The 16,093-nt window shown below is 35.2% G+C and overlaps 1 protein-coding gene across 1 annotated transcript in view; it reads right to left on the reverse strand.

Annotated features, from left to right (window-relative positions):
* PTPRD (protein tyrosine phosphatase receptor type D) overlaps nucleotides 1-16,093 on the reverse strand; it is a gene marked incomplete at both ends in the record, with an annotated part of 284,855 nt that overhangs the window by 26,990 nt on the left and 241,772 nt on the right. The window contains 2 exons of the mRNA XM_082335622.1: nucleotides 5,511-5,665; nucleotides 6,425-6,544. Of these exons, the coding sequence (XP_082191748.1) occupies nucleotides 5,511-5,665; nucleotides 6,425-6,544 (275 nt within the window). The remainder of the gene's footprint in view (nucleotides 1-5,510; nucleotides 5,666-6,424; nucleotides 6,545-16,093) is intronic.

Below are 16,093 nucleotides of genomic sequence, written 5' to 3' on the forward strand. Positions count from 1 at the left end.
GCAGAGTCACTGACTATGCATTGTTTTAAGAAGAGAATCTAACAACAGCCTTATCCCTTGCCCTTTGCCTTTTATTTGTGAACAAAGACTTTGAGAAAAAAGTTGCCTTAATGAGATACATGATGACGTACAGCTAACAGCTGGAGAGAAAATACTATTACAGTGTTTTCATATATGGATTATACCCAGGACAGTCTAATATATAGTAGCAACCCAATAGCTGCTGGATGAAGACATGTGGGTAAAGCAGAGAAAGTTTAGAATATTTGTGATATTAAAATATTTGTCACACTAAAATGCCTTTATTATCTTTTCCTCTCCGGAGCTTTCAGCTATCCAGGGAAGTCAGGAAAGATCCTGAGTTGTTCTCAGGGTAGGGAGAGGGAAGGGATGAGGAAGCTTTTAGTATTTTTCAGTCTCCTTTGAGATATTTCTGAGTATGTACTGGATTTTTTTCCCCCACCGTGAAAAAGGATAGGCAGTCATCTGCAACCTACTCACTGCCAGGATTAGAGAATGAGCACTTGTGAGGCATGTGGTAAAAGTGGTATGGAGGTTCAAAAGATACAGAGGTGAAGTAAAACAATCGACTGGAAAATCATTGACTTAGATTTATATATTTTTTTTAAATTTTGTTTTTTATTGTGAAACATTGAAAAAAAAAATAAGTATTCTACTTTAAGAAATACAAGATCACATTGGGTTTTGTTATTTTTTGAAAATTAATTCGTTTTTACTGTGCTAACTGGTTATGTTAGTATACTCAGACACTGATTTACTTAAACCAGTCATATTCTTCCAAACATCCAAGTTTTTCTGTCTGCAATAGCATTAACAGTGCCTGCCAAAACTTCACAAAGTTATCTTAAAGATACACCCCTTGGTGCTGGTATTAAAAAGAGAGATTCAAACATATGGCATTGCACTTACATGTTAAGCTTTCATGTAGTGTTACTGAACCAACTACTAAAGTTTCTGTGATGTTTTGAAAACATAGTGGCATAAAGCTCCAAACACCCTCCGGTGCTATTTTATTGTGATCTGATTAGCACCTGTTTGCCTGCACTAATCCATCTTCAAACAAAACCGTGTGCTTTCCCCACTATCATTAGACCACACATTACAGTCTCACCAATGCAGAGTCCTAGGGTTTAAGCTTGCATTTTTTCATTAAAGAAACTCTTTTTTCTAGATCAGCTCTGCAAATTAGGGCAAGTCATGCAGAGACACCAGTTGGATTGTGATATTACTCAACTTCTGTGCAAAGGGACTGAAGGGATACAGTCTTGAAATATAACAGTCTGTAAATGAAAAAGCATCTACTTGCATCACGTATTTCAACCACCATAGAAAAATCTCCACACGAGTTATTCTAAATAAGCCAAGTCGAGATTTGAACACACACATTATGAAAAGTATCTACAAACAGGATGGGATTGCTAAATTTCTTCTGTGTTGTTATATTTTTTTGCATCCAGCTTTACCTTTGATTTAGCTGCTTTTCTCTACCAAATCTCACACTAAAATAATGATACTGCTGTCTTTGGGAGAATGTAACTCAAGCAAGGATCACGGAACATGGCAGTTCATAAAGAATATATATCTAAATTTAACTTTACTTTGATTTGGGCTTTGCTAAACTATCTTTCCTGGTGGATATAGACAGAGAAGTATAGGTTTTTTTCCTGGAAAAATAGTGCAATGGCATTATGAATTTATATTATTACTACTACACCTTTTTCATACAGGTAGTCCTACCAGAATATCTGATTACATAAATAAAAAATTCTGCATTTAAATTAGGCCTTGATGTCACCTTTGGTGCTTCACAATCCTTTCAGCAATGATCTATGTTTTCTCCTTAAAAATAATGTAGCTTTAATTATATTTTAATTACCTTTGCGGCTTAAAAATCTGCCAACTTTTCTGCATAAGTAAGACCTTTGACCTGTAGAATGTACATATGACATTTCTCAACATGTTTTAGAATTCTACATTAGATTCAAATTCAATACTGCACAGGCAACCAAACAATTATAAGTAGATATGTAAATGACATGCAAAGATGCCTGTTGCATGCACATTAGTAACAAATAATTACTCATGTTATTGTAAATTCCGATCATATAATTCAGTATTTTTCTTTGCTGTCATCACACAAAATTTGTTATGAAGACTTCCACTTGCATTTGTTTGACATTCAGTTATCAAAACATGTCTTATAAAGTCTAGTAATTTTGAATGGTAATACTTATATTCACAGGTAACTTCACAAGTTAAGACCATACATTTTTTTTCTGGTCACTACTGTGTGCACAGAGTGCACTCAAATATTTACAGGGTGCGTTCTTCAGTTGTCACTTGTTTTCACCTCAGACTTCTTCCCACTAAGCACACTGTAAGTTATTAAATAAATTCTTCATACACTCAACAACCATTTCCTAGGAACAGGATATTAAACTAGCTTATCAGCTACTGAGGCTTTGATACAAACTTGTCCGGGGCCATACTTGTGAACCAGATCTCTGACTACCTTGATTCTCTTTAGGATATATAGCCATATCCCAAAATGACCAAGCAAACTGGAAAAACCTCTTAATCTTTTAACATGAAGTGGACTGAAAGACAGCTGTTGGTCAATATTAAGGCAGATGTGGGGAATGCAGTCAGGAAAAGCTTGGGCTAAACCTCTCACTTAAAATACCTACTTATAAATACAGAATAAATAGGGGGTTACTCTCCAAGGATCAAAATGCAGATAGCTGGCTCTTTTATTTATTCCTCACCCAGGCAGGATCCTGTTGCTTTTACTGGGTGTTGACCCAAATCAAAAGTGAAAAGGAGCTCAGCTTTTGAGCAGTAAGAAGCTCTGAGCTAAATTCACAGATGTATTATAGACAAGTAGCTTTTCCCTTAGTTGCCTGCTAGCTTTTATTTTCAGGTTTTTATGGGTTAAAAGCTTTGCAGAAAATCGCTGCCACAGCTGCTTCATACCTACTCTTTCTTTTTACCAAACGTATTTTGAAAGGTAAACCCCCTTGTATTTATACTTCTATAACATGTAATTATTATAATTTCCTGAGCTCTGACAGTTTGTTAGATACTGAAACAAACATAAAAGAAGGTATCAGTGCTGTCTCATATGTCTTACACTCCTCACTATAAATCTCTTTTTCCCACTGGGAAGTAAACTAAGATTATCCCTTCAATGGGGTATCTTGGAAAAGTACTGCCTACCGTAGGCAAAGATACAAGATATGGTCTTGTATTACATTGTTTTGCTCTAGTGGAGAAAGTTTGAAATACTTCTGATATCTGAATGATGGTAGTACATGAGCTTTAATGAGAAGGGACTTAGAGAAACCTGAACACAAAATGGGAGACAGTGATAGATAAGATACAGAACAAGGAAAAGAGGACTTTTTTTAAGAGGCTGCAGAGGCACACTAGGGGCTGGCAAAGGAAGAAATGAAAAGTAAGAGTTTGTCAAGAACAGGTAAAATATCTCAGTGGAAAAGGGTGACTACTAGAAGGCAGGGAAAGGTGATGCATGACAAAAATTGTCAGGAGAATGCTACCATTAGAACAATGATCCTTCTTCAGAGAAAATACTAAGACATGTAGGAACATATTTCATATTGAAATGGTCCAGCAATATGGTAAAAAACAGTGAAATGAGTTTGAGAAAAGAGTGGAATTGAAGGACAGAAATAAAATGTAATTAGATGAATGTATGGAATAAAGAGCAGTCTAGACACTGGAGAGAAAAAAATTGAAAAAAAGTGAAATGACTGAGTATGAGAAGCAAAAGAGGGAGTGGAATGGAGAAATTTACGAAGTGTGCAACAGAGAAGAGAAGAAAGAAAAATCTCAAAGCAGATTCTAAGAAAAAATAGATAACGTGAAACTTGCTTACTTTTTTGTTTCAACATAAAATGAAAACTTTTGTGAGCTTGAAATGAAATGTTTAGGCATGTCCAGTACTTTAATTTCCAACTAAACGTTAAAGTTTTTCATGTTGCTGAATGAAAGACATATCTTTTAGCCTAAAAAAATTGTGCTGACGCTCTGTTGTCCCTCTTCTGATTCTTTTTACCAATTTAATAACATCAAATTCAAAATGATAAAGCAATACAAATCTCAAGATATAATGTTGCTACAATATGCCTGAAAACAGACACCCACATTAACATTACTACTGTATGAAAGACTTTAGGAACTTATTCTTATTGGTCTATCAGTTAGATACTTAGCACATTAACACTGATGAGTTAATGAGTACATTCATAAACTCTGGACTGTCCACAAAACCTGCTGCTACATGCCTAGCCACATAAAATTTTTAAATACAGAGACATAAATGTCTAAATTTGCAAGAAATCTGGTTTCATTAGTTCTTCTGCTCATAGACAAATTGCTGGGAGTGGGATTTAAAAGGCTTGCTAAAATAATAGAATATGTGGAAGACTGCTTTGTAGAGGATAGGTTGTATGAAGTGCCTAAAATCTTAATGTCTCAAGAAGCTATATATAAGGCAAAGAGCAAATTTACTACCAGGATATGCATATTATAGAGTATCGATAAATAAATCAGTAGGAAATTGAGAAAAAAAGTCCCTCAACAGGCATCAAATCATACTACCTAACCTGACCACCAGTTTCACTGAAATATGCATGCATAACCAATGACAAAGAGAATAAAATGACCTTGCAGTTCATCAGTACAACCGAGTGATAATAAGCTTTGTATTTTACTTCATCTTTTCCAATGACTTGCTGTATGACTCTTAACAACTAATTTAATTTGTCTGTTTTTCTGTTTTTCTTCTATTAATTTTGGTTTTGATTTAAAGCATAACATCTTCACTGCTGAACACCTTTGGAGGTATGCTCTATATGGATCAAGCTGGTGAAATTATAGCTAAGGCAATCTATAATTCTAGTCAATATTCAAAAAGTTTGAAGATCCTGTAAATACAAGTACAAAATGACTTGGATCCATTCAGGAAATACTCAGCAAACTGTATAAATAGATTTGTATTATTATTTATTCCACGTTCCTAACCCTGTTGTTTCAATAAATATTAAATGTCTATCTTTCATGTTCTCGGATCTTTTCTAAGCAGTCTGTGCCTTGCAACACTGAAGTCCTGCTTATTTTGTTTTCCTGTTGACTTTATTTTCCTGTCTCATTTACAAGAGCCTCTTTTAATCACTTTAAAAATGTTTAAATAACCAGCTTCCATGGCTGGCTTACCAATATGTAAGAAGCCAGAACTAGAGGGGGTGGTAACCTTTAGATATTCTAAAATTAATTCCTCTTGAACCGACCAAAGAAAATAATTCTGGCCCATCCAAGTAGGCAGTGCCATACTCAGGTCCCCAATTTGCAATGCACCCATCTTTTTCTTTGACAGAAGTATCTTTGAAAGAAGATAATGTTTTCGTTTGCAACAAAACAGAAAGCAGTAATCTTGACATAATATGCTTTGAAAGAAATTTTGGGCTTACCTGCAATGCACAACCATAGGTCCAGCATCAGGCGGGTTGCAGGTCTTGACTCGTCGCAGGAAAGCTAAGAATGGTGTTGGGTGTTCTGGGACACCATGGTCAGGCCAGGCAGTGAACTGGAATTGCCTCACTTCCCTTTTCTCACTTGAACCATTCTGTGAAATTAAAAAACTTCATGACAGAACTGCCACTTGATGTGATAGTGGTACTTTTCAGTGAAACAACTGCAGAAGTATATATATCAGAGAAGTGTATTTATTTAAATCATATTGGGCCCAGAGAGAAACAGAAGTCAGGCTATGGAGGGAAATATTTCTTATATTCTAAAATGTAGGATTCAAACAATGTATGAGCTTTAACTACACTGCACAGTAATGCACCACAACAAGTGCCAGAGCTTTAGCTAGCATTTCATTCAGTTAAATGGTTTTTCATATTAAGAGCTCTGTATTAACTTACCATGCTCTAAGAAAAATACACTCTGTCTATAGAAGAAGTCTCATTGTTCAGTGCTGCTAGGAGGAAATGAGGGAGGAAAGTGGAAGGAGGGAAAGGGAAGAAAAGGAGTGAGGAAATAAGGGAGAAAGGCAGGGAAGGTAGGAAGCAAAATAAAGGAGAGCAGGGAGGCAGGAGGGAAAAAGTGATAGGAAGGAAGGAAGGCAGGAAGGAAGGAAAGGAAAGGGAAAGGAAAGGGAAGGGGAAAGGAAAGGGAAGGGGAAAGGAAAGGGAAGGGAAAGGAATAGGGAAGGGGAAGGGGAAAGGGAAGGGGAAGGGAAGGGAAGGGAAGGGAAGGGAAGGGAAGGGAAGGGAAGGGAAGGGAAGGGAAGGGAAGGGAAGGGAAGGGATGGGGAAGGAAAAAAGTTGCTTACATTTAAATTTTAAAGTATATTGTAAGTATATATAAGTTTATATACCTTGTAAAGTGCAAATGTACGAACACAGTACGTTGCCAATTCAACAGTGTCTAAAAGGGTCACTTGGATTAGTCCATAAGTTTCCGTGCCTCTGCTTGGCCAGTATTGATCACACTTCACCTGTAGTGAAAAATATGTAATTATTTAATACACTTGAAACTGACATTTATTACATATCTGAGTGTATATCACTGTAGGTTTTTAAAGTATGTGGACTTAGAATGTTCAAAAACTGCTAAGGATCCAACACAAGAAATTTATTTTATCATCCACAAGAATTGCTCTTCTGGTAGTAGCTCTTACAATATCTTCTTCCATAATGGGTATCTGTAAATTCAGTGGGGCAGATGATTAAGAAATACTAATAAGTATAGATAAAGAAAAAACAATTTATAGCAGCTAAAAATATGATCTGTATCTTCAGTAACTCACCTTTCACAGTCCAGAATTTATTAACAGTACTAATCCAGTAAAGGTAGACACACAATTTTTTGAATATTTGCCATATTTCACCTGTTTCACATTAGTCCACGAACATATAAACTGTTGTGTGGACGTTAGTGTTTAGTATGTATAGAAATGTCTCAGTAAAAACCTGAATTTTTTGAGAAATAATTTAAGGACACCAATAAATGAAAGAGCACCAGCAATATTAAGTGAGCTGTGAGAAAATAAAATTTCCTTCTCAGATCGGTGTTACAAATCATATAACGAAATTCTGTTCACAGGCATTCAAAAAACATGGTTTGATAGAGAGAGTTCATCCATCAAATTTTAAAAGACAAAGGACATTTCATTCAGAGAAATCTCCATTTCAAAACACCATATTTTAGAATATTAATGAGCTGAAATAATTCTGTATAAAATGACACACAAGAGAACCATATGTTTATCACCATTGCTGAGGCTCAATGATTTGTTTCAGCTAAAAATGGTATTTATGATGAAAACTATTATGAAGAAAGAAATGCTGAACCTCTAAAACAATCAGAACACATGGCACAAAGTAGTATGGAGGTTAAATAATTGAAAATATTTTGCTTTCAGTGGTCGATAGGTGAAACTGAGACAGTCAGTCTCTGTTCTATTTAGAACAATACATTCTTATCAATTAGCCTTGCATACGGTACAGAAAAGAACCGTATTCAAGAGTCAAGTAATAATACATTGCATTTATTTAATAAATGTCTTCATTAATCCCTCTAAACCAGACTCGTACCAAATTCAGTGAGAATACACAAGCTGTAAGAAACAACAAAAGCAGAATATAGCACAGTATTTCTGATAAAAATGTGAATTATCATGCTATTCCAAGAGAAAAACTGATGATTCCCCCAAAATGAAAAATTAAGAAATGCATCTTCAAAACTCATGTGTTCTCCAGGTTTCTTGCTCTGCACAGTACTTATTGAAAAAGACTTAGTACGCTTTCAAGCTTCCCAGTCCTGAATAGCTTTTGCTTGCAGATCATTTTATTTTGAGGCTCACAGGTCACAGATCACTAACAGTTCACAAATCACAGTCTGAGAACAAGTAATCTAGATAAAGAGGAGAAAAAATTCTAACGACTAAAGCAGGTGATGAACATCCATTAGAGGCAAAAAAACTGAAACAATTTTTTACAGGACTTGATAGCTTAATTTATAGATAAGGAATTGGAACAAAGTAACTAAAAATGTTTATTGACACTACAGTCTTAAAAATGGGATTAATAGTGTATAAAATCCTCTTATTAAGAGGAATTAAGTATTTACTTCCTTGTGCCATTTACTGAAATACAGAAAGAGTAACTACTGCAGGTACTTCACGAATATTGGTGATTTATTTGCAAGATTCCTAATACTAAAAGAAGCCACTGTGGTCTTCTGCAAATGAGACAGAAAGGTATAGGTTCAATTGAGTTATTTCAATATAATTATTGTAAATGTAGTTTCACTTTGTCATTAATATAGACACAGTGTAACTTGTATCTATATTGGTTAGCTGTATTTTAGATAAACAAGTTGTTGTTTATTATGTATTAATTCCCATAGAATGATATACATTTTTTCATGGAAAATGTTGATACATAATAGTTGTTTGTAATCTCAGCAACTACAAGTTTAGCATAAACCTCTGACTGAACCTGTTTTGTTTGAATTAATTTTTAAAAAAACGAATAAAAATGGTAGAATACTTTATGTACTTTTAATAAAATGAATACAAGAAATAAAAGTCTGGCTATGCCTTTGCATGCCTGAATATGTAGTTCTCCTCTTTACCCTGCAGTTCCCATGTATAAATTGTATGCTCTTAGAAGCAGTGCCAGTTTCCAGAAAGCATGCCTGTAAAATTAATCAGCTTTCTCAGTAGGAAGACTTTATAAAAGCAACTTCCAAATGTAACAGAGGGAAATAAATGTTCAGCACAAAAATTGAATGGAAATTCAGAACATAGCAGGTTAACAGTATCTTTGCAAACAACAGAAAATACTTGTTTTTTTTTTTTTTATTATTTTGTATAGTAATCTAATGTTAAGCATATACTCTGATTCACAAGCCTGTAGAAAATTGCTCCTTTTCAGTTAGGCTGGGAGAAAATAAATGTGCCTGCTCTTTTAGGTGCAGATTTTTTTTTTTTTTTCATTTATTAGTTTATCTAACATAAACTCCAATAATTTTATAATTTTTCTAAAATACTTTCTGCAAGAGCTAGCTGATGCAGAGGGCTGCTGGAAGCAGACACTAACTCTTAAAAAATAAATACAATTTGTAGACCAGTGTATATATTATTTGAAAGTGGAAATTGATGAAAATAATTATCAATTTTTTAGAAAGAAAACCTGGTTTCGGATTGATGTGGATTTGTCTTTCTGGAAGAGCACATGAACCATAAGTCGATGGAACTACATCTTGTATTCCTTCTGCCTCTTGATTTTTCTTAGAACAAGAGGTCTTCTTCAGAGATGTGCCCTTACCTGCCTCCTACACCTTTTTGCTCTGTGATCATAAACCTTACATTCCCAATACTCCTAACAATTTAGAGTCCAATTTATCTTTGTGAGAGATCAGAACAATGTTTTCTATTAGACTTCACCAGCAGCAGAGAATCAAATAATACAAGCTAATAGTTAAGGAACTGTTTTCTGAGAAAAAGTTCTTGTTAAATGTTCTATCCTATTTTAAGATCCCAGCCTTCAGCACTTAAAGTAAGTTTATTTTTCAGAAGTTAAATATTAATTTTTTTTTAGAAAAAAATTCTCAAACCCCTTGAGTGATCCAAATTTTAACACTAAATATCAACAAGACAATTTTAAAATTATTTGCCAAATTTTTTTTTGCTTTAGCTCTTTGTTCTGTATTTAATTTCCTTGTAGTATGGGGAATCTCTTCCTCAGTTGTGTACATTGTTTGGAAAACAGACAATTTTAATGTGGTAAAGTATGATGATGATAAGATGCGTCATCCTTCAGAAATACAATTACAACGTTTATTTATTTTCAGAGTTAGTTTGTAACATATATTGGTGAATGTCATAGTCCTCACTTTCCTCTTATCCACCCAGCTTCCAGTTTCAAGGGCTGATCTTTGCCTCTGCCGACTATCTTCACCTGCACCCAATGAGAGCTTTTCTATGCCACTAACTGTACACGGTTACAGAAAACAGCTTTCACCAATAATTCTCTAATGTTCTGTTGCCTGTCACTAAAGACGGGAAGATGAATGAAACGGACACATGAGCACTAAAGAACTCACCGGTGATTTCAAAGAGCATTTTTTAAAGAGAAATTAAATTACAAGCATATCTTTTACTACTTTCACTGTCTCATGATCATACGTTGCACGCTGCCAAAACCACTACATCTGAGATCACAGCAGCTCTCAAAAGACTACTAAATATATTACAAAATCTTTTAAGTACCATAGTAGTAGACATAGCTAGAAGACATAACTAATGATAGGCAAATTCTCTTAACCTGACCCTCAAACATACATTTTCTTGCTTTACATTTCTTCCACTCAGACCATGCGAATCCTTGCTCTTCATGTAAGTACGAGCATTCACTGAAAGCAAAGCTGTAAGAAAATGTAAATGCTTTCTTTTCCATTAAAAATGAGAAGCTTGAGACCATTTTAGACTTGAGGGGTTTAAGTAGCTACAGAGTTCCTACGAATATTTGTGGATATTCACACTTCAATAAGTCACAGACACTAGAGAAGGCACTGCCATGCATCAACAGAGCTGAAGGAAGTGTATTTCCATATGAACATATGAATACAAAGATTTCTGACATTCAAGGGTAGAAAAATAATTTTCCCATATATAGTTCCATCATTCAGGCTCAAAAGGCCCTTCAGGCGATTCTTAACATGTGAGCCAGCTGTTACAGGCCATCTGAGGTTATAAGGACAAAACACAGATCAGGAAAGAGACAGCAAACTAGTAATAGGCAGATTCATATAGTACATTCCTTGCTGTAAGAACAGCATATGATCACGCTAAATCTGGAACAGGAAATAACAGCAGTATGTGACAAACTTATTGATCTGGTTTTCTTAATAATAATAGTAGTCTTTTGCTACCTTTTTTATTGCATAATTATTATTATCATTCAGCATCACTGTAGAGATACTTTATTTTTGAAGGAAGACCATCTGATGCTGAATGATAATAATAATTATGCAATAAAAAAGGTAGTGCCAGTTGTTGGCGTTGGAAACTGCCTCAAACCCTATCAGGCTAGCTTAGTGCCTCAGACATTCCAGCTAATGATCTGTCTCTAAGCTCTTGTTACTCTGAAGCCATTTTCCTTTTTGCAACAATGTGTTGCCATGTAAAGATTAGGCTGATTTGTGTCTAAACATCATAGGCATTGACACTAGTGTATGAGACTGTAATGCAAAGATTTTTAAAAAAAAATCAGAATACAGAATCACATTTTTTAGGCCTTATTTGAACAAGATTTGGTCAAGTGTTACTCATTTACTTTGGTCTAACGCTAAATGACAGATTAAAAATATAAACTCCTATTCAGAAATAAGGCTGAAAATAAAACAGTTTAAAGAAGTTTTAGATTTTGCTTTCAGAGAGGCATTGAATTTAATAGGATCCTAAATTCTGAAAGAACTGAGCACCCAGCCTCAGGCAGACAGATCCTTCTAAGTCTCTCCAAATGTATTCCCAAAACAATAACTTCTGGAAATTTTGGTTCTTTGAATGCATTTTTTACTACAGAAAAAAGAACACTTGTATGCACTGGTCTCTGATAACGATTTATAGTAGATACATACCCGTCAGTATGTAAAGGCAAAGATGCTGATGTTTAGTCTGGAGAAGAGGAGGCTGAGGGGAGACCTTACCTCTCTCTACAACTACCTGAAAGGAGGTTGTAGTGAGGTGGGTGTTGGTCTCTTCTCCCAAGTAGCAAGTGATAGGACGAGAGGAAATGGCCTCAAGTTGCACCAGGGTAGATTTAGGTTGGACACTAGGAAATATTTCTTCACTGAAAGGGTTGTCAAGCATTGGAACAGGCTGCCCAGGGAAGCGGTTGAGTCCTCATCCCTGAAGGTATTTAAAAAGATGTGTAGACGCAGTGCCTAGGGACGTGGTTTAGTGGTGGACTTGGCAGTGTTAGGTTAATGGTTGGACTTGATGACCTTAAAGGTCTTTTCCAACCTAAATGAATCTATGCGTCTATGATTGTTGAAGCTCATCTGAACTGAGTATTTGGAGTATAAAAACTAGGTAGAAAATAAGCACTTCTGCAGTGCAATATAACTCTGTCTAAGGTCTTAACTACAGTAGCCTTGAAAAAGAAATTCAAAACAGGATTTGGAGACAATATAAACGAAATTTAGGCTAATATTGATCATAACAAACTTTAGTCCTTTAGTAAGTCTGCAAATCAACCCTCATTACACCCTTACTCTTTGAAATTTCTGAGATATGATTAGTAGGCTAACAGTTAATACTGAAAGATAATTGATAATTAAAAAGATAACCCCCAAATTGTTTCCATTCTGATCCTTATGACAGAGTGTTGTACGGTTATTAAAACAAAACGAAACAGATATTAAAAGGAATCTTGGGCATATTTGAAATGTGTTCTCTATCTCGTCTTTCATCTTCATCTATGCAAGCCAAGAACAGTTCAAAACTATATTGCTGGCATCAATGTGAGATGCCCTTTTTGAACTCTTCCTAACAGCAGGGAAGGCAGGGGCTTAGTGAATTCATTTTGAAGGATGAGTCTGTCAAACAGTTAAGTACAGCAAGATTTTCCCAAAAGGTCTTGAAAAGGTTTATAGGAATGGAACTGAGGGGAAAAGTGAATGGGGTGACTACTTTTTGCTTCATCCTCTTCCTGTACTCAAGGCTGATCACTGTGTGCAGCCGGAATACTCCTTTCACTGAATGAGATATTACATTACAGTATGAAGAACATATTGAACAATTCAGCTTACTATTCAAGTGCTCTAATGAAGATTTTCTATTGTCCATACAAGAGAGCTATCTCTTTTAGATGATATGAATATTATGTAAGAAGCCAGTGAAACAAAACCATCAAAAGAGTGAAACATCAGAGCAACAAAATTCTATTATTCTTATGTTTTTGATTCACCTGAAAGCCAGAAATGAACGGATGAAACAGCATGAAAATGAGAAACAGCACATTGGAGAACATTTCGGGGACTTTAAGAGGTTTCAGTCTGGATTTTTATTTTTGAATGGAACTTGGAGTCATGGTGAGCTTTCTATTGCTAGTTTAATACACAGATAAAATTCTTAATCTCATAAATGTATTTCATACAGTTCCTCTGATATTAACTGGAAAGACCACCCAGAAAAAAACATCTATTACCAATATGCACCTTTCAGTAGACAGCTGTATCTATTAACTTCCTTAGAAAATAGGAAAAGCTTTGTAAATGATGGAAAATGTAAATCATAATATTCTCTTTCAGAGTTTAAGTTCTTTTAAGAAGAACTTAAACTTTCCAGATGTGTTTCTCACCATAAAGGAGAACTGTTCTTGAGTCTTTCCCTGAAATCTGCTAAATAAGGAAATGTGGAGTTATTTTCCCTAAACAATACTAAATTCATTCACTGACCTTTTCAAGCTTGGAATTCCTTGAAAGAACTCCCTGCACTGAAGTAATAGGTTGCAGTGCTAAACCAAACATGAACTCATCATTGCATTTTGAAAAAAAATATGCAGAATTTTTAATCTTGCAAGGAAAACTTCTAACTTAAAATGTCAACGGCCATTCTCTACATGTGGCGCAGTCCCTCTGTCTGTATTAAGAAAAGAATTACATGAGGTAGTAATGTGTGTCTTACCTCAAGCACAAAGCAAATCAACTAAGCAAATAAAGTCAAATTACTGAGTTACAATACAGTTTTGACTAAATGACTTGCTATACACTTGCCTCAGGGAAATGGTATTTTTGAGACAACTATCCATCTACCCTAACAGCTAAGAGAAACCTCTTCATTTATGGACACAGAACTATAACACAAAAAACTGGATGGTTGCCTTGAAAAATACTTGTGGCAGTCCCAGGTATTACCACATCATTTCAGGTTAGACTCTGGTGTAAACAGTTCTTGAAAGCTTACAGTGTAAGAAACTGCACAAAATACCTACAGAGTTTGCTCCATTCATGACATTATATTTTGGAAGTTCTTTAACAGTTTAACATAAATCATGTTTGCTGCAAAGTTTATTTCTTCCTCTTAGAGCCCCACAGGCAGGGAAAACGCTTGATTGCCATGAAATTTTTAACAGCCTTTCAAACAGCCTTTTAAACATCATTTCTCCAACCTTTGATCTTTACTGTTCTCTTCTAGATTCTCTGTAATATACCAACATCTTTTCACATGGGGCATTCATTCTGTATGTCCTCAACTCCAAATGTGTATAAAGCTGAAATAACCAGACATGGCATGCCAAAACTACTTTCAGCCTACGTAGTGGTGTTAACAGCATTTCTGTTCACACAAAATTAGGCCTGCTTATAGTATGTCATTTCCACAGCTATTTTGCTGGGTGACACAATAGTCTTGAGTTTTAGCTGAGGCACCTCGACCTCGGCACATCCCTTCCACCTGTAATGTGCCTAGAAAAAGAAACTTAAAGCATTATTGGTGAGTGCAGTCTATGTTAGTATATGTCTAGGATTAGGTTCTTACAGGAATTAAGCACCTATGACTGACTGCATTTCAGTGAGAGCTGAGCACATCCCTGCCCTTGCACCTCTGAGAATCCTTCCATAAAGAACAGCCATATGGTTGAGTTTCACAGTTCTGACACAGTAACTGGTGACTCCAGCTCATACAATGGTGTAGGAATTTTTGGACTGTGGCCATCGCATTCTGTTACAGTGAAAAAGAAAAAACAGTACAAACCTACACATTTTTATTTTTGTAAATCTGGTGAACACATGCTCGACTTGACTTTGGATTTTTCTTTTTTTTTCTGCCAGCTCTCTCATTCATTCTTCTTCTGACTCATATCTTAGCATGCTGAGAGCATTAAAGAAGTGAAATAAAATTCTGATAGTACATTATTGATACAGAAGTTATTGGTTTGCCATTAAAATTAGGGAATGAACAATGACAAAACTGCACATTTAAGTCTTCTTTAGTAAAACAATACAATTCAGTATAAAAGAATGCCATCTGCAACACATGTCTTATCTGCTAATATGTCTGCTGGGAGAGATGTTAACTTACGTCTTACCAGATAAAGACATGCATATTTTTCTTGTTGTTGCAAAATGCAAGTAAATTTTTTATTTATATTTTCCTATGTTTAAGTAAGTATTTCACAACTATAAAAAAAAAAATTACATACCTGTGCTGCCCAATACAAAACATTAGTGCAGCTTTTATGCACAAATCAATTACATTTTATCTAAATACAGTAGAATACAGGTGCACTTGGGAGCATATTGATATAATCTGTTATGAATTGCTAAGTGCACATATTGATGACTTTTCTACTCATATTAGTGAAGATGTCTTATTGTCACTTAGCTCCAGTATTACCTGTCAAAACATACTTAGGAAGAAAGATCTGAAATTTGCTGCTGAAGCCCTGCACAACAAATGGAAAACTACTTTAATCTCAATCACATAAAACTTGGCTGCACAGCCTGTATTTGTCTGAAATATCTTCATGCCTTTCATATAGCCAAGAAAACATTCTTAAGTTTTCTGTGCTTATTACTTACTGTTGTGCATGTACTATTGCTTTGTCTTAGCTATGAGGTCAGCTACATTAGATACCAGTGCCTACTCTGCCATCAACAAATGAAGATTCATTAAAAATTTTAGCAATTTGGCATTTGGAGTAGAAGAATTTAGGGTTCTTCCCAGACCTGCCTTTACATTTTCCATGCCTATAGCAAGACCTAGAAATTTTTGGTGGCCATAGTATCAGTACGAAAACTAAAGCCTTCCTCATCAGTATACAAGTTCAGAATCTGGCTCATACTTGTAAAATTCTAAGGGTCATTATATTGTCATTTAGCTTTGACCCAATTGTTGTTTTTTGACAGAAGATTCTAATCCTAGGCACTATGGTCCCAACATAGAAAATAATGCCAATGAGGTTAAGGAGGGAGGCAAGTGTTTTCTACCAGTTCCGAAACAACATAGTAAGCGTACTGAAAATAAGAAATCACA

This window comes from Platalea leucorodia (assembly GCF_965183815.1).
Source record: "Platalea leucorodia genome assembly, chromosome: Z".
NCBI lineage: Eukaryota > Metazoa > Chordata > Aves > Pelecaniformes > Threskiornithidae > Platalea > Platalea leucorodia.